General features: G+C 54.3%; 2 protein-coding genes across 6 annotated transcripts; one reads left to right on the top strand and one right to left on the bottom strand.

Annotated features, from left to right (window-relative positions):
- Nucleotides 1-750: 750 nt before the first annotated feature.
- On the top strand, nt 751-17,788 carry PLD3 (phospholipase D family member 3). 5 transcript variants are annotated; one of them, XM_038382115.2, is made up of 12 exons: nt 751-888; nt 5,797-5,889; nt 9,102-9,167; nt 10,061-10,209; nt 10,563-10,746; nt 11,681-11,801; nt 12,426-12,553; nt 13,407-13,607; nt 13,858-13,997; nt 14,580-14,745; nt 15,658-15,757; nt 16,864-17,788. In XM_038382115.2, the coding sequence occupies exons 2-12, from the start codon at nt 5,863-5,865 to the stop codon at nt 17,061-17,063; spliced, it is 1,482 nt and encodes a 493-aa protein (XP_038238043.1). In that variant the 5' UTR covers nt 751-888; nt 5,797-5,862; the 3' UTR covers nt 17,064-17,788. The 5 variants fall into 5 exon arrangements, with proteins under 5 accessions (XP_038238043.1, XP_043357393.1, XP_043357396.1 ...); XM_043501458.1 differs by having other exon boundaries at nt 5,797-5,982; XM_043501461.1 differs by lacking the exon at nt 751-888 and adding an exon at nt 1,438-1,574.
- Nucleotides 17,789-21,045: 3,257 nt separating this feature from the next.
- Nucleotides 21,046-25,775, bottom strand: HIPK4 (homeodomain interacting protein kinase 4). The gene is made up of 2 exons (XM_043501457.1): nt 24,105-25,775; nt 21,046-21,502 (listed from the first exon to the last, which is right to left on the bottom strand). Exons 1-2 carry the CDS (start codon nt 25,773-25,775, stop codon nt 21,326-21,328), a joined length of 1,848 nt encoding a protein of 615 aa, XP_043357392.1. The 3' UTR covers nt 21,046-21,325.
- Between the last annotated feature and the right edge of the window lie 1,107 nt (nt 25,776-26,882).

The raw sequence follows: 26,882 nt of genomic DNA, 5'->3' as shown, positions 1-26,882 counted from the left end.
CATTCCCTCATGCTCTCCCGCCTGCCAAGATCCAGCTGCCATCTCTTGACTAATACTCAGAGCATCCTTTTGTCCTGGGTCTGTACAGCACCGGGCGCAAGGGGCTCCTGGGCCTTGCTTGCATCTGATGAAGTGAGCTGTAGCTCACGAAAGCTTATGCTCTAATAAATTTGTTAGTCTCTAAAGGTGCCACAAGTACTGCTTTTCTTTTTAGGCACAACTGTAACACATCCAGCTAAGAACTAGAGAGCAGTGGTCTATATAGATCGTTAGTACTTGAATTACAGTGAACCCGCCTGGCCCCGAGCTGGGATCAGGCCTGCATTGTGCCGGCTGCTGCACAGACAGAGTGGGAGATGGTCTAACTAGCCCAGACAACCTAAGGGGGGGAGAAAGGAAGGATGATTCCCTCTCCTACAGATGGGGAAACTGAGGCCCAGAGAGATGCGGTGTCAGGGGCAGAGGCAGGCATTGAACCAAACCAGCCGAGTCCGTGCCCAGCACCTTCCCCTAAGCTCCCCCCGTCCCCGTCCCCCAGAGCTGTCCAGGAACAGCTGCCGATGGACGGGGGCAGCCCAGCATCCAGCTAGCCGGGCGGCCATGCAATGAGTGGCCGGGGCAGAGGGCAGTGATGCAAAGCGGGACCCGCGCCCTCGGCGCCCTGGCTCCGGCTCGGGGGTTTCCAGGCGGGGGTAGAGAAGACAGAGCTCCCGGCCCCGGGCCGTGGACCCCGCCCGGAGGAGGGGCCGGCTGGAGGGAGGGCGAGGCTCCACCCCTGGGAGGGGGAAGGCCGCTGTCTCCTCCCCAGGGCCCGGGCTTTGCGCCGCTGGCGGGCCAGGCTCCGAGGGGACCCAGCCGGAGGGAGCGTGGGAACCGCTGCTGCTGCAGGTAGGTGGGGGGAGCGGGGCCAGGGCTGCCCGCTGGGGTCGAGGCAGCAGGACCTTGACAGAGGGGGGCATTGTGGGTAAGGCCCAAAGGACTATTCTGCGGGGGCTCGGGAGCGAAACCCTCCAGGACCTGAGTCACTGTTGCCCTGCACCTTGTGTCCTCATTTCCACCCGTGCAAAGAGGGGTCAGCACTGCCAGGCGCGGCGGGAGATGTGGGGCAGCCCACCCAGAGCAGGAGCCTGGCACGATGCCCACTCTGGCTGGCTCTCGGGCACAGCTCCGGCATCGAAACCCTGCAGCTATTGCTCCTCCAGGAAACACACAGCTGGACTCCTGCCACCAGCCCCCCCATCACTGGGACGTGGAGATGGGTGAACCCCGAGGGGACAGCTAACTTGTCAGGAACATGCCTGGCCTGTCGCTGGCACCTGTCAAATAGGCCAGTGCAAGGACTGGACGCTGCTCTCCTGCCCTAGATAAACAATGAATCAGAGCCGCAGAAAGTACAGCAAAGCCACTTGGGATTTTCATCTGTCCCTCTGCAGCCCGGACGTAAGAGACCCTGAATCCTGGAACTTGCAGACTTTGTAGAGCAACTAACCCATCTAGAGTCGTAAATCCCACCAGGCTGTTGTGGGACCTGCCCCAGCTCACGCTGAAGTCAATGGAGAGACGTGTTGATGTCGGTGAGTGCTGAATCAGGCCCAGCTGCATCTGGTGGGTGTGGGATATGTTAGCCAACTGTACGGCATGTTCACGTAAACCGGACACGTTGTGTTGATATGAACTCACCCTGACATGCCATTTTTGGGACAGGGAAATCTTGCAACAGTAAGCAACCCGCTCTGGTGCTCATGGAATCCATCTGTTCTGTGTTTCTTCAGGACCTGAATTAGAGAAGTAGAAACAGAGCATCGGATCCTCAGCTGTGTAAAACAGCAGCGCTCCGCTGAAATCAATGGAGCGACTTCAGTTTGTGCCAGCTGAGGGGCCGGCTCGCAGTGTGAATTATTCTTATGAACCAGCTGGTGACTCTTGGGGAAAGTCACCAGCTGTTCATTCAGTGTTGGCTTTGGAGAGGTAGGGTTCCCAAGTGGCAAGAGCAGCGGACAAGGAACCAAGAATCTCGGGGTCTATTCCTAGCTCTGAGAGTGAAGGGTGGTCTAGTGCTTAGGAAGTCAGATTGGGTGCCGCCAGAATACCTGGATTGTAGTCTTGGTCTGCCACTTCTTGACCTTAGATAACTCACTTCAGCTAATCCAGAGAGACCAGGTGGGTGAGGTAAAATCATTTATTGGACCAACTTCTGTTGTTGAGAGAGGCAAGCTTTCAAGCCACCCAGAAGTTGGTCCAATAAAAGCTATTACCTCCCCCACCTTGTCTCTGTAATATTCTGGAACCCACACTGCTGCAACTACACTGTATTAACCAAGGCCATTTAGCTTCTTCTGCTGAGCCCATCATCATGGTATCTGACCACCTTACAGGTTTATTAACATGACTATCAGGTGGCCTGTCTCTCTTTGTGCTTTCCTCTCTGCCTCAGTTTTCCCAGTTGTGAAATGGGGACAAGCATGCTGGTGAGGGGAGCTGAAGGCTGGCTGGGAGGATGCATTGGGGCTGGCTGGTAAAGCAGGTTGGGGACGTGCCAGGCTGTTGGAGGACCAAGGAGCCGAGCGTGTTTCCTCTCAGTGGTTCTGTAGGAAATTTTGCAAGAGAACAGGTTCAGCAGGATCTTTGCTGGGCTCTCATCCCATTCTGGAGGCAAAGTCCCGCCAGGGCACAGCCACCAGGGCAGGGCGCCAGGCTGCACAGATGGAGATCTACGTTCCTCAGGCCCCCAGAGACCTTGCACACAATGGTTACCTTGGCCAGCCCCAGCTTCTCTCCTCGGCTCCCCGGGACAGAGGCCGTGGGCCAGCAGTGTGTAGATTTTGCGGGAGGGGCTGGCAGAATGGAGTGGGGGGAGTGAGGATGGAGAGAGAATGAAAAGGAGTAAGAGAGTGAACGGGGGATACGCTGAGGAGAAATGGCCACAAACCTGTAGAGACGGAGCTGAGCGTGTCAGCACCGGGGCAAGGAGACCGGGTCGTTCCCAGGGGGCTAAGGACTTGCTGCAGTGAGGGAATTCCATGGCTGGATACTAAAGGGAGCAGCACTGGGATTTATTAGGGTAGAGCCCAGGAGCCAGCCCTGGAGCAGGCCCCCGCTGGGCCAGGCACTGAACAAACACACCCAGAAAATGGTCCCTGCCCCAAACTGCTGACAATCATTAGACACAAGTCAGCGGATGGAGGCCGACCGACCCACGGGGGAGCACAGGAAACCAGAAGACTGTTTCACTCGGCCTGAGGAGCAGGGGCCTTGGCCCACAAGCAGCCTAACCGCTGTGAAGGCTGTTGGAGGCGTCCTGGCAAAGGAGTGCTTCCCGGTGGGTGCAGGAGGACAAGGATGGAGCTGGGCCGATGTTTATGGGAGCACCTCCCCAGCACAAGGGGCAGCAGCAGAGAAAGCACAAAGGGGCAAGTTTGCACATTTAACAAATTGGTGATGGAGGCTGGGGGTCTGGGATGATGGGAGCCAGGTGTCAGCATCTAAAGAGTGAGGAGAGGTAGGGTGGGGATAGTCCATGGAGAGCCCTGAAAGCGAAGACCCGCAAAGGGAGGGTGATGTAGTCAAAGCCACAAGCTGGACAATCTCTTTGCAGCCACACTCTGAACGGGCGTGGGGGGGAGATTGCACAGGTCAAGGCCAGAGAGAAGGAGCTTGTGGCAATCCAGCCGCAATGAGGAAGGCCTGGCTGAGAGAGTTAGCTGTATGCACGGAGAGGAGAGGCCAGATCTTGAAGATGTTCTGCAGAAAGAGTGGGCAAAATTTCGATCTAGCCTGGACGTGAGGACCTAGAGAGAGGCCCAAGTCAAAGGGGATGCCCAGGTTAGGAGCCGGAGTGACAGGCATCATGGTGGTGTTGTCCACTGTGAGCAAGAACGGGGGTAGCAGGGAGGACTTGGACGGGGAAGATGAAGAGCGGTTTTAGCCATGTGGAGCTTGATCTGACAGCTGGACCTCCACGAGGAGACTTCACAGAGACAGGCTGAGATTTCAGTTTGGACAGAAGGTGAGAGGTAGGTCAACGAGACGGTAGCTGAACTGAGGTGTGTAGATGAGATGGCCCAGAGATAAGGGGTAAAGGGAGAAGAAATGGGGACCCAGGACAGAGCTCTGTGGAAACCCCACAGGAAGTTGGAGGAGGGGGCGGAGCCTTTCAAGCAATTCGAGAGGCAGGAAGAGAAACAGGACAGGACAGAGTCTCTGAAGCCAAGGGGGGACAAGATTTCCAGAAGAGCAGGGCTGATGGTGTGAAAGGCAAAGAGGATGAGGATGGAGCACTGGGTCTGATCTGGGCTAGCAAGGGGTCATTAGAGATTTTGCCACCACCTTTGCATGGGGGTGGGGGAAATGTCTTTCCGGACCTCTGCAGGCGAGTGATCACAGCCCTGAATGTGCTACCTGACCACTCCTGCAGCAAAACTTCCTTCCTTCTTTCTTACTGCCCAAGTCACCAGCTAGCAAGACACATGACAGCCTCCCCCATGCCTGGTGTCTCCAGCCTTGTGACCCACGACATACGCCCTTGTGAAATCCAGCCCAAAAGCCACAAGGCCTGGGGCAGGGAGGACGATGCCTGGCAGTGAATTCGGCACCGTGCGATTCATGGTGCAGCGACTGTGTCTGCAGCGGAACTGGAGAGATGGGGGAGGCGCTCAGCGCCCATGGATTCTGCCCCCTCTGCAGCTGCGGGGGTGCGGCGCTGCACCGGCCGCAGGAGTGGCTGTGTCAGAAAACCACGTACTGCTGCGTACACTGGGTGTGCGAGGAGAGACAGGCAGCCGGGCGAGGAGGGGCCGCTCACGAGGGAGGGAAGCAGTATGTGTCGGGGTTGAACGGATGGGGTGCAGGGAATGGCTAGACAGGTCGATGGGGTTGGGAGGGAATGGATAGGTCAATGACTTTTTCCTAATTTCAGGCCCACTCAGACATTATAGGCCGCAGACTCGGCTGGGGCAAGTCTTAACTTCACAGGAGCGGAACCGCTGAACTCTAGCTGAGGGCCTATGGATTTAAAGCCCGATCTGAACGCTGCGGGTCCTGGCTTTGGGCTCTGCCTAGGGGAGCGTGCGAATAACTCAACCTGGCAGTGTGCTAGCAGGTGCTTGCTCGGGCCCTCCCAGCTGGCTTGGGGGGCTCAGAGGCTGGGGCTAGGAAAACAGGTGTGTGTGTTACTGAGTGACTCACCCAGGACAAAGGAGAGCAAGCCAGGGGCTTCATGGGCAGGAAGAAAGGTTCCCAGACCGTGGCAAGCACAGTGCAGCCAGGAACTGCCCACGGTTCTGCTCAGAGCCACAGCCGCTGTCATGGCACAGACCCAGCGCTAGCAGCCAAGCCCTGTTCGCTGGGGTGCCATCCTGTTTCACCCAGTGACAGACATTTGTAGAGGGGCCCTGAGCTCCAGGCCCCAGGGCAGCTGTCCCCCATTTCCACGCCCATCACCAGCGCTGGGCTCTGTTCTGGCTCACAGAGCAGCCACAGAAATGCCAGCCCAGGTCGGAGTGCAGAATCCGTAGCGCTAAGGAGGATGTGGAAGGTAGAAAGAAACCAGCCGTGGTTTTGGATCGCAGGTGGAGTTCGCAGTGCTAGCTGTTAGCGCACGCCCCCTCTCACTGGAGAGCGGATCACGTTTGCCCTGGAATCACAGAGAGAATAAATGTGGCAGTCACAGGGTTACTTATAGCCAGTCACTTTCTAGAGTGTAATTTAGCAGGTCCTGATTCTGATCTCACTTCCGCTGGCTAAAGTGAGGTGTAACTCCAGTGAAATCATGTTCTGCTCCCATTTGGCCTTTTCCAGGTTTGCTGGTTCGTTCTCCTGCTGCGTAACTCCTGCTGCGTACTGGACCTATGAGGTTCTGGAAAAATGAAGCCCTCTGTAACCCCCAATAAGGTATGCCTTAGAAACGGACACGAACGCTGCATCTCCTTCTTGGATCCTGCCATTGGCTGCTCTAGGGAAGGTCCCAAGTCTGTGTGGGCTCCGGTGAGAATGTCCTAGGGTCTCATTGTCCTGTTCTTTGTATACTCGCTTGAGCTTTGGAAGATGCTGAGCCCCAATGTACGTCTCCCGGTCTGTGATTAACCAAGGAGGAGGCTGACAGAGGCATGAGGTGCTGCCATGCCATAGGATTCTGCAGCAACATTAACCTGCTTCAGTGTTTTACTGAACAGGGGTCTGTTAGTGCTTTGGCCAGAGACAGCTCTGAGGACTGGAGTAGCCAGGGGTCATGGAGTAGAAGCATCTACATGGCCTGAATCTAGCTTGCTCTCAGCCCTCTGTAAAACAGGGACATCCACATGCGTTCAAAGGTGCGTGGTGCATTCTCCAGACAGGTGTAATGGCTGGGACGGAGGCAGCTGGGCCTGGGCCAGGGTCGAAGGGAAGAGGCAGGGCACAAGATGAGGTCTGCAGCAGCAGCAAGCCGGCGTCTGCTTTGCTGCTCGGGAACTTCTGGTTTACACGGCTAGTGCGGCTGAATTGGGCAGCCACAGGGTTACATCGCTCTGGTCTCTTCAGCCAGTACTTCCCGCGGTGCCTCACCCTCCAGTAATTGGTGGACATCACTTCGCTGAGCTCCCCAGAGGCAATGTGGTGCATCAGTCACCCAGGTTCCCACAATCCTGGGTTCTAGACCCCCAGACCCTTAAAAAAGGGGCCAGTGGCCAAATTCCCAGCAAAATAGCAGCACTGAGATTTGAGCTGAGGAGATAATTTTGCCAGATACCCTTAATGCAGGGATGGGCAAACTACGGTCCAGGGCCACATCCGGCCCTCCAGATATTTTAATCCGACATTTAACCTTGAGCTCCCACCAGGGAATGGGATCCAGCTGGGGAGTGAGTTGGGGGCTTGCCCCACTCCGCGAGGCTCCCAGAAGCAGCGGCATGTCCCCCTCCAGCTCCTACATGTAGGGGCAGCCAGAGGGCTCCGCACACTCCCCCTGCCCCAAGCACAGCCCCACAGCTCCCATTGGCTGGGAACCGCAGCCAATGGGAGCTGCAGGGGTGGCGCCTGTGGATGGGGCAGTGTGCAGAACCACCTGGCTGTCCCTACATATAGGAGCTGGAGAGGGGACAGGCTACTGCTTCTGGGAGCTGCTTAAGGTAAGCGCCGCCTGGAGCCTGTCCCCCTCCTGCACCTCAACCTCCTGCCCCAGCCCTGATCCCCCTCCCACCCTCCGAACACCTCTGTCCCAGCCCACAGCAACCTCCTGCACTCCTAACCCCTCATCCCCAGCCCCATCCCAGAGCCCACACCTCCAGCCGGAGCCCTCCCCCCAACTCCCTGCTCCAGCCCGGAGCCCCAGCCCACACCCTGAACTCCTAATTTCTGGTCCCACCTCAGAGCCCATACCCCCAGCCAGAGCCCTCTCGCCCTCCTGCACCCCAACCCTGAATTTTGTGAGCATTCATGGCCCACCATACAGTTTCCATAGCCAGATGTGGCCCTTGGACCAAAAAGTTTGCCCACCCCTGCCCTTAACGTTTGGCTGTGATAGTAAAATGCTAACTCAAAGCCCCGGGAGGCCTTGCTCTGGAATCTTCCCTCAGTTGAACCTGCACAGAGCCCCTGGGTTAGGTTCTCCCTGAGAGCATCTGGGACACTAAAACCCAACAGTGGAAAAAACCGACAGAGGAAGGCCAAAGGTTACAAGGAAAAAAGTGAACGCGCTTTATCTTTTCAGCCACTGCCAGGCCAGGCTTGTGATTGCAATTAGTTCCCGAAGCAAATGGGCTGTTTCCATACTGTGACAAAGCTCTGTCCTTGCCTCTGTGGGTCCCGCGTTTCCTGGTGGATTTCGCTAGCCTCAGAGACTCACTGTGATCCTCCATGTAACCCTTCTCTCTCAGAGACAAGGGTCACAGTCTACTGAGCCATTTTCATCATAAGCCAGCAAGGGAGGTGAGGAGAAGTTATCCTCCCTTGCACAGTCTCTGTTGTCTCCCAGTCTCAGTGATTAATCGGGGGAGGAGTGGGAGAAAGGGGGGAGCCCGGGCCCGCCCTCTACTCCGGGCTTCAGCCCAGGGACCCTAATAGTATCAGCTATGGTAGCTGACCTTTTAGAAACCTGACACGTACAATTCCCTGGGCTACTTCCCCCACAGCAGCCCTCACTTCCTCAAGCTCCACTTTACCCTTACCTCAGGGCCTCCTTCCTTGTGCCTGATTTGGTGTGTACTGCTCAGCCTCTCCAACAGCGCAACTTCCTCCCACAGCTCCTGACATGCACACCCACCTGACTAGCTGGGAGGCTTTTAACTAGTTTCAGCCAGCCCCTGACTGGCTTCAGGTGTCCTAGCGTTCTCCCTGCCTTCTGGAAAGTTCTTAATTGGCCCCAGGTGTCTTAATTGACCTGGAGCAGCTGCCATTTCACTTATCCTGGTACCAGGGATTTGTTTAGCCTGGAGCTAATATATCTATTTCCCATGACTTTTCTATAGCCATCATGCCTTGCCCCGTCACAATACAAAGTCAATGATGCATGGGGTCCTTTGAATTGCAGAACTGTCTTTCTTCTCCCTTGGACCTGAAAGGAAACAGAATCCTCTGTTTCCCCATCATTTTACACACCACATTCTGCTCTCAGTGAAATGAGTGAGATAGGTGCGCTCCTCATAAAGCAAACCAGACCAGGGGTTCGATTTGCACCAAAGAGATGTACTGTGCAGTCTTTACATAGCAACTCACCACAGGCCATCTGCACCAAAGTACAGACCTCTCCCACTTAAGCTAAAGAGTGGCTTCTTTAGCCAGCAGCAGCAGTAGGCTGTTGTCCTCTGTGGACCAGCCACTTTACAAGCATCAGGCAAAACCCCAGGGACGCCAAGGACTGCAGGATATGGTTTAATAATGCATGGCAACTTGGGAGGAGCTATGGCCCAGACGCCAAAAAGTATTTAGTTAGGCTCCTAACTTCCATTGAAACCACTGAAAGCTAGGAACCTAACTATTTGTGTTCATCTGGGCCTGTCACCACCCATGCACACAGACCACACCCTGCATGCCCCCACTGCACAAGGTGCATCCAGTCTGCAGGGGAGATTTCAAAGCTCCCTTGTTTCAGATACAGCATACAGCGGTCTTTGCTTGTCCCCTCACAGCTGAACGCTTTAGAGAGCCGGGAAGAGCTCCTGCCACCTGGGCAGTCAAACCGGCTTTCTCACAAGGTAAGTTGTCTCCAACGGGCTGAGCTAAGCCAGAAAACCACGGAGTCAGCAGAGCGGAATGGCCCCATAAAAGAAGTGCTTGTTCTGCTTTCCCCTTGTCGTGCTGGGCTGGTTCTGCTTATGTTTGCATCACGCTGCCGGGAGTGGTTTTAAGAGGCGTGAAGCTTACAGCTTGTGTTCGCTGAGAACTGCCAGAGCAGGGGACACTTACAGGTCACTTCCAGAACTAGCACCATGTCCACAACCCCCACTCGCCATTCACACCGGATTTGCACTGCAGCGACTCTCTTAGGCCAGATCTGCAGCTGGCGTAGATCAGCAGAGTTCCATTGACTTCAGTGCAGCAATTGCCAACTGAGAATCAGGCCCCCTTGGCTTCAGGGGACTTACTCCCAATTTACACCTGTGTAAGTGGGCACAGAATCATGTCCAGTGTGTTCCCTGGATTCCATTGCACCTGTTTATGACCCGCTGGGTAGGTGTCTTGTGTCAGTCAGACTTGGCTACACCTGGGCATGAGGGCGGAGGAATGAGTGCCTGGGATCAGAGGGCCTGATTCTTCTCTTACTTACACTGTGGTAAACCAGGAGTAACTTTATTAAAGACATTAGAGACACACCAGTTTTACACTGGTGTGAGACCAGAACTATGCTCTGTGGGTCTAATCATTGTCTTCTTGTGCGGTTATTTACACCAGTGCAAACGGTGTATGGGGTGCAAAATGCTATCTGATTCAGTAGCATTTCACACCCATTTTGCACTAGTGTAAATGACCGCACTGGCACAGGGCAAAGGCAAATCAGGCCCAGGCTTTGGCTCTTCAGCTGAATGTCTCAAACCTGTGTGTGCTGCTGCCTGCCCGTCTCCATTTCGTTCTCTCTTTCCGCCCCCAGTACTCCCGCTGTGTCCTGCCGGCTGTGATCCTGGTGGGCATGCTCTTGGCCGGGAGTCTCACTTGTCTCTTCGTTTTTCCGTTGGGTTCCCCTTGGGAAAGAGGGAACGTTGGGCAGGATCCAGACAACGTGTGCAGTGATCCTTGCAGGTGGGTGAATGTTCTAAGCTTGGGGCTTTTATTATTGTATGTCAGGGCACCTCAGCCTTTGCTCACTAGCAATCCCCAGCCAGATGCTCAGTTTCTCCCATGGCGGGTGCTGCCAGAGTTCTCTGCAGCCTGTCCCAGTATCCTTCGCACCCAAGTATTCATGTTCTCAGAACAGGCCCAGTTCACTGTCGTCCTGTACTTTGCGCAGTCATGTACACACCAGTGCAACACACCACCCTGGTGCCTCACCCCACTTTGCACAGCTGTAAGTGAGGGCAGGAGGCACAGGGCCGTGATGAGCTGGGCCCAACTTGTGACAGTTCAGAGGTTAGCAGTGTTGTCGTCCCTGCTAGGATCGTGCTGGTGGAAAGCATCCCCGAGGGAATGGTGTATGAAGACAGCAGCACGGTGAACCCATCCACATTTCAGGCCTGGAGGAATCTGATCAGAGGTGCTAAGAGCAGCTTGGACATCGCATCTTTCTATTGGACCCTGACAAACGACGACACGCACACTCAGGAAGCCACGGCTGACCAAGTAAATAGCAAAAGCTGAATTAGGGGCTGGATCCTGCCAGGGCCTGGTCCCGCCTCGGGCTCCAGGCTGGGAGCCAACCTGATAAAGTCAGTGGAACTGCTCCCCTGCTCAGCGGGAGGCACACATGCTTTGGTGGATGGGGCCAGAATGCTCCTCGGCCTGCAGGATGGCGCTCCCAGGGCTGGCACCAATGTGACTACATTGTATTGTAATGTACAGTAATACACGGTACTGATCTATCTGCATCTGTGCCGATTCCACTACGTCACTTCCAAACCGGCCTGTAGAAGAGTGCCGAGACTCCTCTTGGTACCGCTGGATTCATTCATTCATTCCCTCTGCCACCACTGTGTCAATGCGAGTGAAACACACAGGAGCCAGCTGTCCCTCTGCTGGGGCAGAAAACCGCAGTCGAATTAGCTAAATCCACCCCCAAATTAGCGTCTAATTACCAAGCCAGTAACGGGTTTCTCTTCCCAGGCCATCAAGGGAGCCAGTTAGGGAAGGCTGTTAGGGAAAGCAGTTAGGGAAAGCAGAACATTGATTCGCCGGAGCTTGAGCCTCCTTTTGCAAAGCCTCTTTCATGGTTTTGGTTAGATCAGAGCGGGTCATGTTGGCTCAGATTCTGGCAGAGAAAAAACACAGGGCCAGACTGGAAGGAGATGCAATGAGTCCGCCCCTCCCACACAGGGAGCACTGTGAGCTGTGAAGGCAGAATTAGCTTGAGCAACCCCAATGCACAGCCTCTGCCCCATGTAGAGAAAAGTCAGAGGTGAAGTCCCCTCATCAGTGTGATCCCCATGGGGCTGTATATATAGGCACATGCACATTGCCATATGAATCACGCCCACTTGGACCTGGTGAGGAGGCAGCATAGGCAGAGAGTCCCTCCCCGGACTTACTGGCATTTTAAATTCCTCTTTTTAAAAACCAGGGTGAAGAAATCCTGGCAGAACTGCTGCAGTTACCCCAGCAAGGCGTCTCGCTGAGAATCACAGTCAGCAGCCCGTCCTCGAAGCAGCCCCTGGACGACCTCCAAGCGCTGGAGCAGAGCGGTGAGATTCCTGAGTACCAGGGGCCCAACCTGAGACCCCCTAATGGGGCCTGATTTCCAGAAAGAGCTGAGCACCTGCCCTCTGACAATCAGGCCCCTTCGTGGTGTTACACTTTGGGGACCCAAAATTCAATAAGCATTTTTGAATATTTTGGCTGTTCTGACACCAAAGCAGCCCGCGTAGCCCCATCAGTGTAAGGGACCGGGGCGTAGGCGGTCTGGCCTCGCGGTCACAGCTGGGCTGAGGTCTGCCCACCAGGACAGGAGCTGGAGGAATCAGAAGGCTGAATCCCATAAACAAGAGTCAAAGTCAGAGTCAGGCCGGGGTCGAAGACCGGAGATCAGGGGACGAGGGGAAGTCTGGCACTGCAGCAGGCCAAGGCCCATGTGGTTGCCCAGTCAAGTTCCTGGGCCAGCCCCTGGGATTCAGTAGGGGCATGTGGCCAATCAGAGGGCTGCAGGGTACCGTCACTCAGGGTCTCTTGGGCAGTACTTCTTGCAGCACTGTGGACCCAGGTTCTAGTCCCCGAGTCCTTACAGTCAGCGCCCAGGAGCAGCCCTCTGATAATGAGCCACTGGGCACCGCCTGGCCGTGAAAGAGCTCCATGTCCTTGACACACCCTAGGAGCTGCTGTCCGCAAAGTCAACATGCGCAGGCTGACGGACGGGGTGCTGCACACCAAGTTCTGGATCGTTGACAAGACCCACATCTACCTTGGCAGCGCTAACATGGACTGGCGCTCCCTCACCCAGGTAAACCTCTCCGAGGGGCAAGAGGGTCTTCGCCCAAGCTGGGGTGTTACATATGCTTGTCCTTTTGATTGCCTGATCTGCCAGCTTGAGGGGGCAGGTGCTGGGCGGGCTCTTAGCTCGGACTGGGGCGGGGCCGTTCTGGGGTGTAGGGAAAGCTGAGGGAGTGTCGTTTAGTGCGGAGAGTAGGAACTGGAAGCCAGGACTCCTGGGCCGTAGTCCCAGTTCTGTTACTGACTTGGGCCCCAGTCTGGCAATGAGCAGCACGGAGACTGACCCCATCCCCATACAGACCCCACTGATGTCAATGGCTATGGTAGGAGTCCAGCCACACGGACCTCGCTGCAGAACTGGGGCATTGGTCTAGAACATCTAGGATTCTTCATGCCCAAGCCTGCGGGGGATGGGAATCCTGGGGGCTGCCGAAGACCCTTCCTCAGGAAAATCAAAGCATCTCTGTAGCAAAGTGTCCAGGGCTCAAGGTCAGACCTGCCCCCCTGGAGAGAGGCCATGTAGCCTGATGAAAATGTTATTTCTATGGCTGGGGCCAGGATTTCAAATCCCCAGGAGCAGTTCAGACTGGTTCCAGCACCACTTTGATTGGCTGTTCTGGGGGTATCAGAATGAGCCCATGTCTCATGCCAGCAGAGACACTGGCAAGGCCAGCGCTGTCGCTCAGATTCTTTGGGGTGCCAATAAAGGAGAGATTAGCTAGAGAGAAAGTGGGGGGAGGCATCCCCAGAGGCCCTGAAACCTCCAGCCAAAGAAATATGTGGCTTGCACAACCACAGCGCTGGGAATTCCTCACTCCAACCGGCTGCACGTGACGGAGAGTTCTGTGCTGCTTGCCCTGCAGGTGAAGGAGCTGGGTGCAGCTGTCTACAACTGCAGCTGCTTGGCCAAGGACTTAGGGAAGATATTTGAAGCCTATTGGGTTCTGGGGGTGCCGGACGCTTCCATTCCATCACCCTGGCCAGCCAATTACTCCACCACATACAACAAGGAGACACCTCTGGAGGTGCAGCTGAATGGGACGGACGCCAGTGTGTACCTTTCTGTAAGTCGAGGCACATCAGGGTAACCCTCTCCTGCTCCTTCTTATTGGTTTCACGTAGGATTTGCCGTAACCGAACAGACCTTGTTCTGGTCAGTTAGCTCGCCTCCTGCAGTGGCCAGTACGTGCTGCTTCAAAGTGAGTTAACCCCCCCCCATGTTGCACTGGACCAGTCAGGCAGTGCTGCATATGGAAGGAAAATTTCCTTCCCGGCTGTGCAGCTGTCAGCTTGACCCCTCTGTGCTGTGCCCAGAGCTCCCCGCCAGCCTTGTGTGCTGAGGGACGTACGGAGGACCTCCACGCACTGCTCAGCATCATCGACGCCGCCAGCCAGTTCGTGCACATCGCCGTGATGAGCTACCTGCCGACCATGGAGTTCTCGCACCCCCGGAGGTAACACCTCAGTGGCCCGTTGCGAAGCAGCTCTCAGGCCGAGCCCGCTCTGGGCACAGGGCTGTGCTCAGTTCGCTGCGCGGTGTGTGCCAGTGGAGATTTTGGGGCATGAGCTATGTCCGAGTTGAATTCAGTAACAAGGGCAGGGGGGTGTTATCCTCGTCCTTTAAGGCTCCACCCACCTCCACTGCCCGTCTCTCAGCCTTTGTTTCCCCCTGGGCCCTATGTGCTGCTCAGACTTCTCCCTTTAACACTCCTGAGCCTGCTGCCGATCCGCTCCATGCCTTTTCCCACCACGCTCCCTCCTGGGAACCGCTACGGTTGCGGTAAAACCCATGGGCCCCGTTTTCAAAAGGGACCTGTGGTTTTAGCAGCCCAAATTGAGATGCCCTAAAGGGACCCGATCTTCATCAGATGCCCTTTCTTTCAAGCATCACACATGGGGCACCCAAAATTTGCTAGTTCATTCTGAAAATTCAGGCCAATATATTTGAAAAAGTTACTTTAAAAGGTCCCTGGGCAGCCACTGCTGTAGCTAGTAACTCAGAGAAGCACCTGGGCAAGCCTTGTTTTTTTCCCCAGGTATTGGCCAACTATTGATAATCATCTCAGGAAAGCAGCCTACGAAAGGCAAGTCCACATTCGACTGCTGATTGGCTGCTGGGAGCACTCCAAGCCAGCCATGTTTCCTTTCCTGAAATCTCTGGCTGCCATGCAGGACAATGGGACGCACTACAGTGTGGAAGTGGTGAGTAATGCTCCGATTGGCACAGCAGCAAGGGTCAGGAATCCTGGAGTTCAGATCTTGCCTTTTACACTCATTCCACTTCTTGTGGCTTTTGGCAAGTCACTAAATCCCTGATCCAGCAAAGCACTTAAGCCCACAGTTAAAGCTAACGTGTAGTCCTGAGCTCCATTGAGACTGCTCCTGTCTGGACTGGTTTCCTCATCCATAGGATGCTGGAGCATTTGCCTGAAAGATTTCTCCAGGATCGTATTTGTGGTAGGAGACCAGCTGGATCCAAAGGGCCTTGCTGAGGCTAAAGGGACCATTGTCCCTCATTCCCCAAGCCGTGAAATCAACCCGGCCATGTCCAACTAGGAACCTTGGTGAACACTCAGTGCTGCCTCTGAGCAAGGTTCTCGGGGGAAATCGGCTGCACACACCCAGTTGGGAGCGCCTGTCCCAGAAGCAGCTGTGAGGGGAGCCCACCTCCCAGGGAAAACAGCAGAGAAATTGGTGGTGGCAAGCCCCGGTCAGTGCTGTGGCTAGGAGTAGGTTTGGGGTAGATCTCCTCAGTCTGTTCCGGAACAGCCAGATTCTTGGGTGAGCTGCACCAGAGACACATGGTGTTGCTGAGACCAGATGGATCAAAATTGTAAGGGTTGATTCGCTGCTGTTGCCCTGTGCCGCCATGGATACCAGCACAAAGAGCGGGCAAGGTGGGTGCATTTTACATTCCCTCTGCAGTGGTGCCAGTGACTGCACATGGTGCAGGGGACAGAGAATCAGGACCTAGGGCTTTGTCCACCTAGGCCTGGTCTCCAAACCACAGGCTACGGGTTCAAAGCGGCTCTTTCACGGCCGGTGTTTGCGGTGCACTGATGCATTAGGACACTCATTCTGTGGGGTCTTTGTTTTCCTCCCTTCCATCTGAAGAGACTCTTCACGGTTCCAGTCAATGAAACACAAGCTGAGATCCCCTATGCAAGAGTCAACCACAATAAGTACATGGTCACCGACAAGGTGGCCTATATTGGTGAGTAGAGCCCAAAGGATCGAACTGCCACTGCTGACCTCTCCCTACCGACACTATTAAATATGTCCTGTATCCTTCCTCCTTGGCTCACTGACAAACCGTCTCTCTGCATTATAGTTAAATAACCCAGAGCGCGGGAGAGCCCGGGAGCTCTAGGCAGGCAAAGGCTGTGATGTGTCCAGCCAATATTTGACAGGAGATGGGGAGGCGGCGCAGCACGCACACTCCAACTGCCTGCAGAGGAGACCGCCCTTGCATGGCCGGTGGCGGGAAGAAGGTGAAACTAGCTGGCCTCGGGAAACGAGGAGGGGGGGCAGAGCGTGAGGCACGCCAGCAGTACGATTCTCAGCTACTCCGCTCCGGTGCGGGGAGAGACCCTTAAAATGGTGTCAGTTTGCAGGGGCCTAAGTCTGCTCTCATTTACTTTCTGCTTCTCATAGCTTCTGGGGAGCGGAGACTAGCCCGGGTGCTGTGCATTCTACCCGCACCCCGAGGCCAGGGGCTGAGACCGGCCGGGGCAGACACCTTACACCAGCCCCACCCCAGCTGGGATGGTACCCGCACAAAGGGGGCTGCTCAGGGGCCCTTCCCACTCGCTTTAAGGCTCTTTTACACACTGCCAGAATGGTTTAAAGGGGCCTTTGTGTGAGTGAGACTCGGGCCCAGGGGCTGTAGGGTCAGGACAGCTGGAACAAGGCCGTGAAGGAGTTTAACTATAAAGTAGGCAGCTTTGAACTCAAGCCTGAAACACACAGGGAGCCAGCGGAGGGGCCTGCACATGGTAGGTCTGTGCTCCCCGTCAGTGCACATGGGAGAACAGCAACTGCACGCGGTGATGCTGGACTCCATTGGGGGCACTAGGACTCCCGGGGAGGGATGGCATGTTCCTAGTTAGGACAAGAGGAAAAGAAGACCTGGCTGAGAATTGCAGGCTGGTGGCGTACCCAGGAAATGCTGGGGCAGGCTGCACACCCAGAAGAGATTCTTCGGGCCTGCCTGGGTTGGTAGAACAGAAGTGTCCGCTATGGGAGAGCCCAGGGCTGCCAGGGTCATGATGGCGTTTGGGCCGGCAGGTGCGATAAGCTCTCTCCTCCTTCTCGCTGAAGGTACCTCCAACTGGTCAGGAGACTATTTTGTCAGAACTGCAGGATCTGCGCTTGTGGTGAACCAGTGCGACGCAAACGCCCAGGGCGAGCCCACAGTGCAGGAACAACTCCAGGCTGTGTTCGAACGGGACTGGAACTCCAAATACAGCAGGGACATCAGCAGCTTGGGCCAGTGGGAAAACATCTGCAGAGGTCACTAGGAGGCTACGCCGCTGAGGACTGACGCAAGGAAATCCTGGCATCACAGAACGACCTGGCTACAGCATGTCAAGAATACATATCAGGGCAACATGGCCACCCCAGCACTGCAAACATGGTGGGGTTGACATGTCCCTTCCAGAGCCTGAAATATCCGGTGTCACCTGGTTTCTTGCTAGCCCATTTGGTTTATCTGCAATGGCATTAGTCATTGTTTGAGCCCTGGTGTCTCTCTGGAACACAAGGTCATCCCACCTTCAAAAACTAACAGCTGAGCCAGGCCATGAATTGACATAATCTTCCGAAAATTCACTGCAAGGCAGGGATCTGTAGCATGGTCTTGCAAGGAACAAGGAAAGCATTAACTCAATAGCTGAAAACTTGAGGAGGAGAACAGCAAATAGATTTGAATAAAGTCACCAGTTATGGAGGAGCGGGTCACCACACTCAGGTAAAGGTTGAGTTCCATTTTGTACTCAAAGCAGGGATGCAGCATCTTTATATTGTAAAAAAAATGTAGTGTGCCTCCTCAAATGTACCGTATTTCCTCTCTGAGCGCAGAATGACTCGAGGCTCTGTTGGAAGCAATAGGTTGTAATGAAGCAAAATGATTAACACCTGGATCTAAGTATTGTGATTAGATAGGCTACAGAGAGGCATCTGATGAAGTGAGCTGTAGCTCACGAAAGCTTACGCTCAAATAAATTTGTTAGTCTCTAAGGTGCCACAAGTCCTCCTTTTCTTTTTGCGGACACAGACTAACATGACTGCTACTCTGAAACCAGAGAGGTTCAGGTAACTCTTAGTTGGGCCCATTGTGATATCAGGGTAACTCCACCTTCCTGTCCAGCTAGTATGCAGCCACGAGTTTATGGGAGACTTAGTGATATTAGGGGGGCTGGAGAAGTGCCAAAACCACACAAGTTGGTCCAATAAAAGCTATTATCTCACCCACCTTGTCTGGCTAATATCCTGGGACCGACCCGGCTACCACAACCCTGCATGCAGCGTTCTTGCTGGCAGATTCCTTGGCCCAATGTTCACTGCTCTTTGAAGCTTCTGTAGCTGCGTTCTGGCTTTGGCATTAGTGCTTGGAAGGGTCTGTTGCACATGGAGGCAGCAGCATAGACATATTGGGACACAAAGATGTTGCAATTCTCCCCAAACCAAGCATTATGAACCCCAGCAATTCACAGCTTATGTTACATTTCACAGAAAGCCAAACAGGTGCAGATAAGAAATACACTGTTAAGGCACCTCCACAACCTTCGCTTTGCCCTGCAGAGATATCAGGAGGGAAAAATATGCAAAAAAATCCCTTCATGTGTCAGTTTAATGTAATCTGGGCCCACAAATGATCAAATGTCTTAATCCTAATCACGTGGCTATTGCACAATGTCATTACAAACAGAATTCCCCACTCACACCAGTCTGTATCCACTTTGGACTGGTGTAGACAGTGACTCAAGGTACAGGGCACTAGAAAAATCTCGACTGACCTGGGTTGGGGCTTGCACTATGCTACTTGCCAAATACTTGGACTGCTGCAGATGAGCCTCAGCAAATCCTGTTGAAATAGTTTTGCTGGCTGGGTTCAGGTTCACTGGATCTGGGTCTCTCCTTAGCCTGCACTTGAGAAGTCAGGAACACCTGAGTGAGCAGGTGTAAACACCATCTCATCAGACCTCTCCATTTGCTCAGCGTTTTGTAATCACTCTGCAGAGGTTGTAAAGGACTGACCAGGGCACAAGGCAGAGGAAAGCAGCCAGCCCTGGGTAACCACGAAATTCTGCCGTGTGAGATCGTTGGGTGCAAGCCATTCTGTCATTTGCTTCGCACCTTGTTACTCGGCTGCTCGCTCCAGGGCTTGCGTGGCTCACTAAGGAAACATGGAACAATCTCACCAACCTGAGCCTGAGCAATTCCACACTACCTAGGAGAGAGTCTGAGCTTGTGGCAGCAGGACCTGCGGCAACAAGCTGTTGCTCTGTGGTGAATTCAACCCCAAATGACCCTCAAGATCTTGAAAAAACGCAGTTAAATTAGGGCAGGGGTCCCCAACACAGTGCCCGCAGGTGCAATGGCACCCGCCAGGGCAGTTGTCTGCGCCCGCAGGACACCACGCCACCAAAATGCCACCGCCGAGCACGGCCGCTGGACAACTGCCCGCCAAAATGCTGCCGAGAAGCATTGCCGTTGCTCTGCAGCATTTCAGTGGCAACGCTTCTTGCCGCTACCGTTTCTCAGTGGCATATCGGCAGCGGGGTGTCTGGCACCCGCCACAGTCTTCTGGGAATAGGAATGTGCTATTCCCACCGAAAGGTTGGGGACCACTGAGTTAGGGTGTGCCAGAGCCCAGCGTGCAAAGCAGCCTCCGGCCCTGCCCCTTCTAAGAGTGAAATGAGGTCCTCCAGGAGTCCTGAAGCCCTAGCCCAGAGGCGGGCAAACTATGGCCCACGGGACCCTTCTGCCCAGCCCCTGACCTCCTGCCCCGGGAGGCTCGCCCCTGGCCCCTCTCCCACTGTCTCCCTCCCCTGCAGCCTCAGCTTGCTCTGGGTGGGGGGACTGCAAGCTCCTGGGGCAGTGCAGCTGCCGAGCCCAGCCGGACCCGGTGCCCTGGGCTGCACGGCGGTGGCGTGGCCGGCTCCAGCCGGGCGGCATGTCTGGGGGTGTGGATAGGGGTCGGGGTGGGAACAGGGGGTTAAATGGAGGCAGGGGTCCCGGAGGGGCAGTCAGGAATGAGAGGAGGGGTTGGATGGGGCAGCGGGGGGCAATCAGGGGCAGGGGTCTGGGGGTGGTTAGGGGACAGGGAGTGGGATGTGTGTGGATGGGCAGAAGTCCTGGTGGGGGGGAAGGCAGATAGGAGGTGGGGCGGGTCCATGGCCGGCCCTCCATACAATTTCCGAAACCCGATGCGGCCCTCAGGCCAAAAAGTTTGCCGGGCCCCTGCCCTAGCCACTTGGGCTCACTGTGATGACATCACTATGACATCATGTCCTGATGACATCACCATGACACCACAATGGCCTGGTTCAGTTACATGACAGCACTGGCACAGTGAGGCTGCCCCAAAACCCCAGCCTGGCACAGTGAGGCTGCCCCAAAACCCCAGCCTGGCACAGCCCCTTCCCTCGGGGGAGCAGCCCAGCCTCGCCCACCCCAGGGCCCTGTGCCCCAGCCGCTGCGAGGGGCAGCCGCTGAGCAAGACAATTAAATAGCTCTGGGAAGGTACCATTCCCCTGGAAAGGGGGAGGGAGAAAGATGCCTTCCCCCCAAAAAAAATCCAGGTTTATTTAAAAATCACCCTAAGCACACAGTGTAGACTAAGTAAACTGACTGGGTAAATAATAAGGTAATACCAATAATCATGTCAATTCGCTGATCAGTTCTGGTCAACTCCTCCTAGCCCCCCCACCAAGGCAATGGTTCACTCCAACAGTTTGACCCTTGGGCACTCGCTCGGCCTAGGAAGGAACCATTTCACTGACGGGGGGAGCGGGGCTGGAGATAATAAAACTCCCTTGGTGATTTCCCGGAGAGCAAACAAAGCACATAACTTTGCCTCAGAGCGTCCGCTGTGGTTATTTGCTAACCAGGGCCAGTAATAAAGCCTGTAGGTTTGCAGGGGCCCCCCCATCCAGGCTGAGAATGGTACATCCCGGCCGCCAGTGGCAGTTGGTTGTTTACCAGCTTCTCCTCCACTCAGATGCGGCAAGGGGCGGGGCAGATGTGGGGCTGCGCCCTGGGCCGGCCTGGCCTGGGGGGCGGGGCAGGGCAGATGTGGGGCTGGGCCCTGGGCTGGCCTTGGCTGGGGGCGGGGTGGGATGGACGGGGGCTGGGCCCTGGCCTGGCCTTGCTGGGGACAGGGTGTGGGGAGAGAAGTGAGATAAGGGGTTGGGCGTTGGGTTCCATCCCATAACAATAGACATTCAATGGTCTGCCACTGATAAATCATTTATTGAGACAGAAATGAGCTGGCTCCAGGGTGACGCCCACATGCCCCCAGCTGGCTGCTATCCCTGTGCAGTCGTGGCCTTGGCCTTCCCTTAGATGGACTTCCTGCCCTGGGATGGCATCATGGTCTACTGGCCGCTGGACAAGCCGGGTTTGACACTTGTCAATAATAGGGAGGTAGCTTTGGGTTTCACGAGTAAACGGCATTGAGGTGGGAACAGTCTATAATTTAATGGCTACAAAGGACTCTGCAAAGGGGTGTGTGTGGGTGTCTCCTCCTGGCTTGTCCCTCCTGCGGGCTGCCCTGGGCTCAGTGGTGGCTCGCGATGTGCTGCAGGTAGGGCTGGAGCCTGTTCGGCGTGAGGTGGAGCGCATTCTTGATTGGGGCCCTCTCCCCGCTCCTCTCAATCAGCCAGTCATCGCCGCCCAGCCAGGTGCTGGCGCTGGGCAGCTGCGGCTCGGGGTCGGGCAGCTCCAGCTGGGCTCTCTATGGGCAAGAGAAGGAGAGGCTCAAGAGGAACACCAGGCCCAAAACCTGACCTTGCTCCTGAGACTGGAGAGCCAGGTTGCTCCTTGGGGCGCCAGCCTTGTCTACACAGGGCATTCCAGCCCCTGATGTAGCTGTACTAAACCCCTAGAGCTACAAAGCTGCATTGACTTCAATACAGCTCTGCCTGTTTACACAAGCTGAGGGTTTGGACACTAGCACAGCCAGGCAAACCCCAAGGTCACCAAGCCCCTTGTCTCAGGGACAGGGCAGCCCAGAGTTCTTGGACTCAGCCCCTTTTCCAGGTTCGGACTAGTTTAATTTCACATGAGGCCATATAGCACCCAACAGCCCTGTTTGAATGAATGTTAATTAGCATCTGTATCTCCAGCAGGGACAAGGAAAGCTTCAGCCAGGCTGCCAGTGAGGACAAAGAGGAAGGAAGGAGGTCGTCCCTGATCAGCCAGTCATAACTCTCAAGAGCGCATCATCTGCAGGGTAAGATTTGAAGTAACATTTTGGGTTAAATGAAGCTTCTCCCTGCTGTTGTTGCATCTCTGGCCATGGTTCAGCTGTCCTTAAATACTAATAATGAACAACCCAAATGACATCAGAAACTAAAGGGGAACTGTGCTAGTGCAGAGGTAACCATGCACGGAAGATGGGTTTTCTACAACATGACTCGTGGCCACTGTCTGTTTTGATAGGGAAGCAGATCTTTGGCTGATGGGACCAGTCGTATCCATCAGGCAGGGAGGCTGCAACTGGTTTTGTACACAAACAGCCAATCAATCTATTAATAATAATCATACATTAGCTGCAGACCCTAGCATGCTGATGAGTTACCATCACAGTCCATCTCTGCGCAAAGTTTGGACAATCCTGGTTTCAGGTACAGCAGCTTAGACATGAACCGTCTTAGACCCTGATCCTGCAACCAAGTCCATACAGATTGACACCAACCTAGTTGAGTCAGAAGGGTTCCATTCAAGCACAAGGCTTTGCTAATGCTAATCCCATTGCAGGATCCAGGTTTTATTTGGCCCTGATCCTGCAATGACTCTTGTGCTTAGCTTCATGTACGGGAGGGGTCCCGTTGAAGCATAAAGTGTTCAGTGCATAAGGGCCCAGTCTTTGCAGAACTGGGCCCTTAGATTGTAAATTCCTTGGGCAGGGACCCTTCTTCGGTGTCTTTTCTGGGTTAAGTGCAGGGCCCTTGTGGGCATTGTAGAACAAATAATATTAACCATCATGGAGTCCTGAGCTCGGCTGAGGTCCCCAGACACTACCACAGTGCACATCATAAATAATAAGACTTCAGTTTTAGAGCAAAAACCAAGGCTTAATTACCCCTATGCTTTAGAGGTACACCGTGTGTCCAGAACTGATTGCTCTGCCTGCTGGCCTCAGTCTGATCCAGAGCAATCACTGAACATGCCCTCACTCCAATCAAAAGTAACCGACTTTCTGAGGAACTTCTCCCCTCAACCTCCTGTGAATGTCTGATCTTTGGTTGCACACAGAATTGGGTTGAGATTGAATTTGTCTGCCTGTTGGCCTGTCAGACCATCAGCTATTTGTAGCATGGATCTGCCTTTCTCTTCGAGCAGGTGCAATCCCTAACACAATTGGCCTTCAGTCTATGTTGACACTTCTTGGCACGATATGATGATAATAATTAATAATTGGGATGGTATCTAAACGATAAATAAGAATGAGATATCTACTGGCAGCTAGGTGATCGGTGTAGATAGATAGATGGATAGATAGAGGAGGTATATGGAGATAGATGGATTAGATGGGTGGATGGATGATAAGGTGGTTGAGGTAATATCTATTATTGGACCAACTTCTGTGGGTGAGAGAGACAAACTTTCGAGCTTACATAGAGCTCTTCTTCAGGTCTGGGAAATGTACTCAGAGTGTCACAGCTAAATAGAAGGTGGAACAGATTGTGCTCAAATAAATTTGTTAGTCTCTACAAGTGCCACAAGTACTCCTTTTCTTTTTGCGGATACAGACTAACATGGCTGCTACTCTGAAATTTAGCATAGTAGTTAACACATATTTCAAGGGACCATTCAAAGTAAAGTGGCCCACTAACACCCCTCCAGTCATAGGGGGAAAAGAAAGGGAGGGAGGAAAAAAAAAGGCAACTGAGGGTGGGTTGTTAGTGGATTGCTGTGTTAAGCCATAAATTCAGTGTCTCTATTCAGTCCATGATTTTAGTGTCTAGCAAAGTTAGATAGATAGATCAATCACTACAATGGGGAAAGACAGCTAGTGGTCACTTAGGGTCAGATCCTCAAAGGTATTAGGCGCTTCACACCCATTGGAATCAAAGGGAGTTAGGTGTCTACCCTTGAGGTCTTGGCCCATCCCTTGTTTCATTGTGGGACTATCAAGGTAGACCCCTGTATCCACTGTGCTCAAGGATCTGCCTTGTAGATCTTCCTCATAGATCCAGGTAGATCCTTGTAGATCTCGGGTTTATTTGTAAAGCCCTGGTGCAAACCCTATTTTAGCTGACCCCAAGAAGGGTGACTCCTAATAATGAAACAACACAGTCCCTGCCCAGCTGAAATGGACCTGTCCCTGGTACCTTAGTGGTGGGAGAAAGTGGATGTCTCTGATCATCCAAGGTGCTGGGCTCTGGGAGGGAGGAGGCAACAGGGGAGATGCCAGCATTGCTTTCATTTTCCCAGCTGACGGTATCCCCAGGAGACTGCTGTCCCAGTAGGATCAAGTTCCCAAAAGTGTCGGACTTGGTGTGACGAGGGTGCTTGCGGTGTTTGGAGCTGCCGTACCGGCTCCCGTAATAGGCCTGGATTGGCTCTTGATGCTGCTCGTGGTTTAGCCCGGGGTTCTGGTAAGTGGCTTTGTGCACTCCCATGTGGCCTAGGGTCATGCTGGCCACTTCAGCAGGAGTGGAGGACTCGTATGCTCCCATTCTGGCATCTTCTCCTAACAAGTTCATGGCAGCCTCCCTGCCTGGCTCAGCAATGCTCAGATCGTCCATCTGGTCGATGGTCCTTTGGACGCTGGAGAGGCCGGAGACGCCGTGCACACGCTCCTCCTCCTTGAAATACTCCTGTGCCGGATAGAAGGTGTCCTCTTCCATGGCGCTGCAAAAAGCCACTTCCTGCTTGTCCTTGCTCTCCCGTTTGATGGACTCCTGGAAGCCCCGCAGGCAGAGCTGGTAGTACTGGGTGAGTTCGTAGCTCAGTCTAAGCAGCTGCATGGAGATAAAAGGGTGCTTCAGGGCTGCACTTGGCGTGATCCTCTCATGCGAGTCCCAGGTCAGCATCCTCTTGATCAACTCCACCATGCTTCTCAGGTCAAAGTACTCAGCCAGGGCTTCATTGTCTGGGTAGATCATCTTGTGGATGTTCACCGACTCCATCTGTTCCAGGGACTTGAGAACATACTTCCTCCTCTCCACAGATTTCACCTTGGTCTCTGCCAAGTACTCGGACGAGGATTTCAGCTGCCACTGGGTTACCAGTTCAGCATGCTGGTTTCTCTTGAAGAAGTGGTGAGCTTTTCTGGCTACATTGAGCAAGCTGTGCTTGGGCATCCCTTGGGTCTCGCAGATGTACCTGATCTGGTCATTCTCATTGTTCCCAGGGTAAAGGGGCCAGCCTAAGTGCAGCTCTGCCATAATGCAGCCCAGAGACCACATGTCCACCTTCTCACAGAAAGGTAGGCCCAGCAAGATCTCCGGTGCCCGGTAGAAACGGGATTGGATGTATGGCTCCTTGACATAGCGCACCTCGTTGAAGATGCTGGCTGACCCAAAATCAATCACTTTGACTCGGAAAGGGTACCTCATTTGGTCAACCAGCATTATGTTCTCAGGTTTCAGATCCGTGTGGATGATGGAAAGCTCCTTCAGCTTGGCCAGGGCTTTGAGCACCTGGGTGGTCACTGTCCGGATGTGCTTGACTGGCAGAGGAGAGAAATTGTTCTCCTTCTGGAAGTCAAATAGATTTTGCTCCAAGAGCTCAAAGACCAAGTAGAACTTCATCTCATCATGGAAGAACTCGTGGAACTGGATAATGTGGGACTCCTCCGAGTCCACCCCCGCCATGGTCTGCAGCAGCTTCAGCTCATTTTTAATGATCCTGCGCCGATAGGCATCATTCTTCAGAATTTTGATGGCCACCATCTCCCCCGTGCTCCTCCGCCAGCTCTTCACCACTTCCCCAAATGTGCCTTTCCCCAAAATCTCTATGACGTCAAAACATTTACTGCCCGACCCAATTGTTACCATGTTCTGTTCGTAATTGCCCCCTCCCCGTCGGGCCGAGCTCAGAAACACAGGGGCAATTGGCCTCTTGCAGAAGAATGCTCCGCCTCCTTGGAGCAAAGAGAATCCCCCGCTGCCCTTCAGCGGAACTGGGGCTGATGCAACAGTGCCTGTCATTCCAAAGTTGCCAGGCCGAGAAAGTTCTATTGTGGGGGGAAAGAAGTTACTTCAGTTTTACACCAGCAGAACCCCATTATGCCAATGTAAAACTGGAGTGCACTGGGAAATCTAGCCCACATTGCCCAGCAAAAACCAAATGCCCTCATTCTCATGTACACTGAGTCCCCTTTGTGCCACTGTGGCAGTGCAAAGGAGCCCTGCAAGTGGGTGTAAATTACCTTACAGTGAAAATCAGGAGGCTTGTGTTTGTCCATCCGAGGGCCATCCTGGAATAGGGGTCCTCAGCCCTGATCACCCAGTAGCTGTTGTGCTGTGTCATAGGTCCAGGCTGCAAGTGCCATGAACATGGACAGAAGAGCAAAGTCCAACCTGTGGGCAAATCCTTCCACGCAAGCCTGCATTGAGGCGTGAGCGTGGCTGGCCTTTCAGGTCATATGTGAAAGGCTCACCAACAGGATCAGGAACAGAGGACTTGCCACAGAGCAGCTCAGAACCACTGGTCCAGCGACTCCTTTGTCCCACCCCTGCAATACTAGATCAGAACCACTGTGGGCTCAGGGCTCACTGCGGAGCAGACAATTGCCTCTACCTGGGTTAGCTAGCTAGTGTCCTGCCTCCTGCCACCCCTGTTCACATCGCCTGAATCCAGCAGCTTGTTTCTGCCAGCCACCGTTGCCTGCTGCTTTGGTGGAAAGCAGCAAAGACCCATGAGACACACAGTGTGCTGCAGCCCCTGGGGTGGGTCTGACACTCATAGCAAGGAATTTGTGACTGCCCCTTAGCTCAGTTTGTATCGCTAAGCCCCACAGTTTAACCCATACAGCCAGGGTGCCAACTCCACTGCTCGGTTCCGAATGCCCCGTGCCCCGGGGTGCTGGGATCTGGGGCTCTGCTTTCCATTTGAATGTTGAGTCCATCCCCGCAAGTTACCCCTTCTTCCTCCCCTTCCAT

The sequence above is a fragment of the Dermochelys coriacea genome, chromosome 23 (assembly GCF_009764565.3).
Source record: "Dermochelys coriacea isolate rDerCor1 chromosome 23, rDerCor1.pri.v4, whole genome shotgun sequence".
In the NCBI taxonomy this organism is placed as follows: Eukaryota; Metazoa; Chordata; order Testudines; family Dermochelyidae; genus Dermochelys; species Dermochelys coriacea.
Note: the sequence above shows the minus strand (reverse complement) of the source record. Positions and strands in the feature narration are given on the sequence as shown.

Coding starts and splice junctions, on each gene's coding strand:
- PLD3 (XM_043501458.1), top strand. CDS start 5,863: ATGAAGCCCTCTGTAACCCCCAATAAGGTATGCCTTAGAAACGGACAC. Junction 10,210..10,562: donor GTGTGCAGTGATCCTTGCAG/GTGGGTGAATGT, acceptor CGTCCCTGCTAG/GATCGTGCTGGTGGAAAGCA. Junction 10,747..11,680: donor AGGAAGCCACGGCTGACCAA/GTAAATAGCAAA, acceptor TTTAAAAACCAG/GGTGAAGAAATCCTGGCAGA.
- HIPK4 (XM_043501457.1), bottom strand. CDS start 25,775: ATGGTAACAATTGGGTCGGGCAGTAAATGTTTTGACGTCATAGAGATT. Junction 21,503..24,104: donor CACTTTCTCCCACCACTAAG/GTACCAGGGACA, acceptor TCTTGCCCATAG/AGAGCCCAGCTGGAGCTGCC.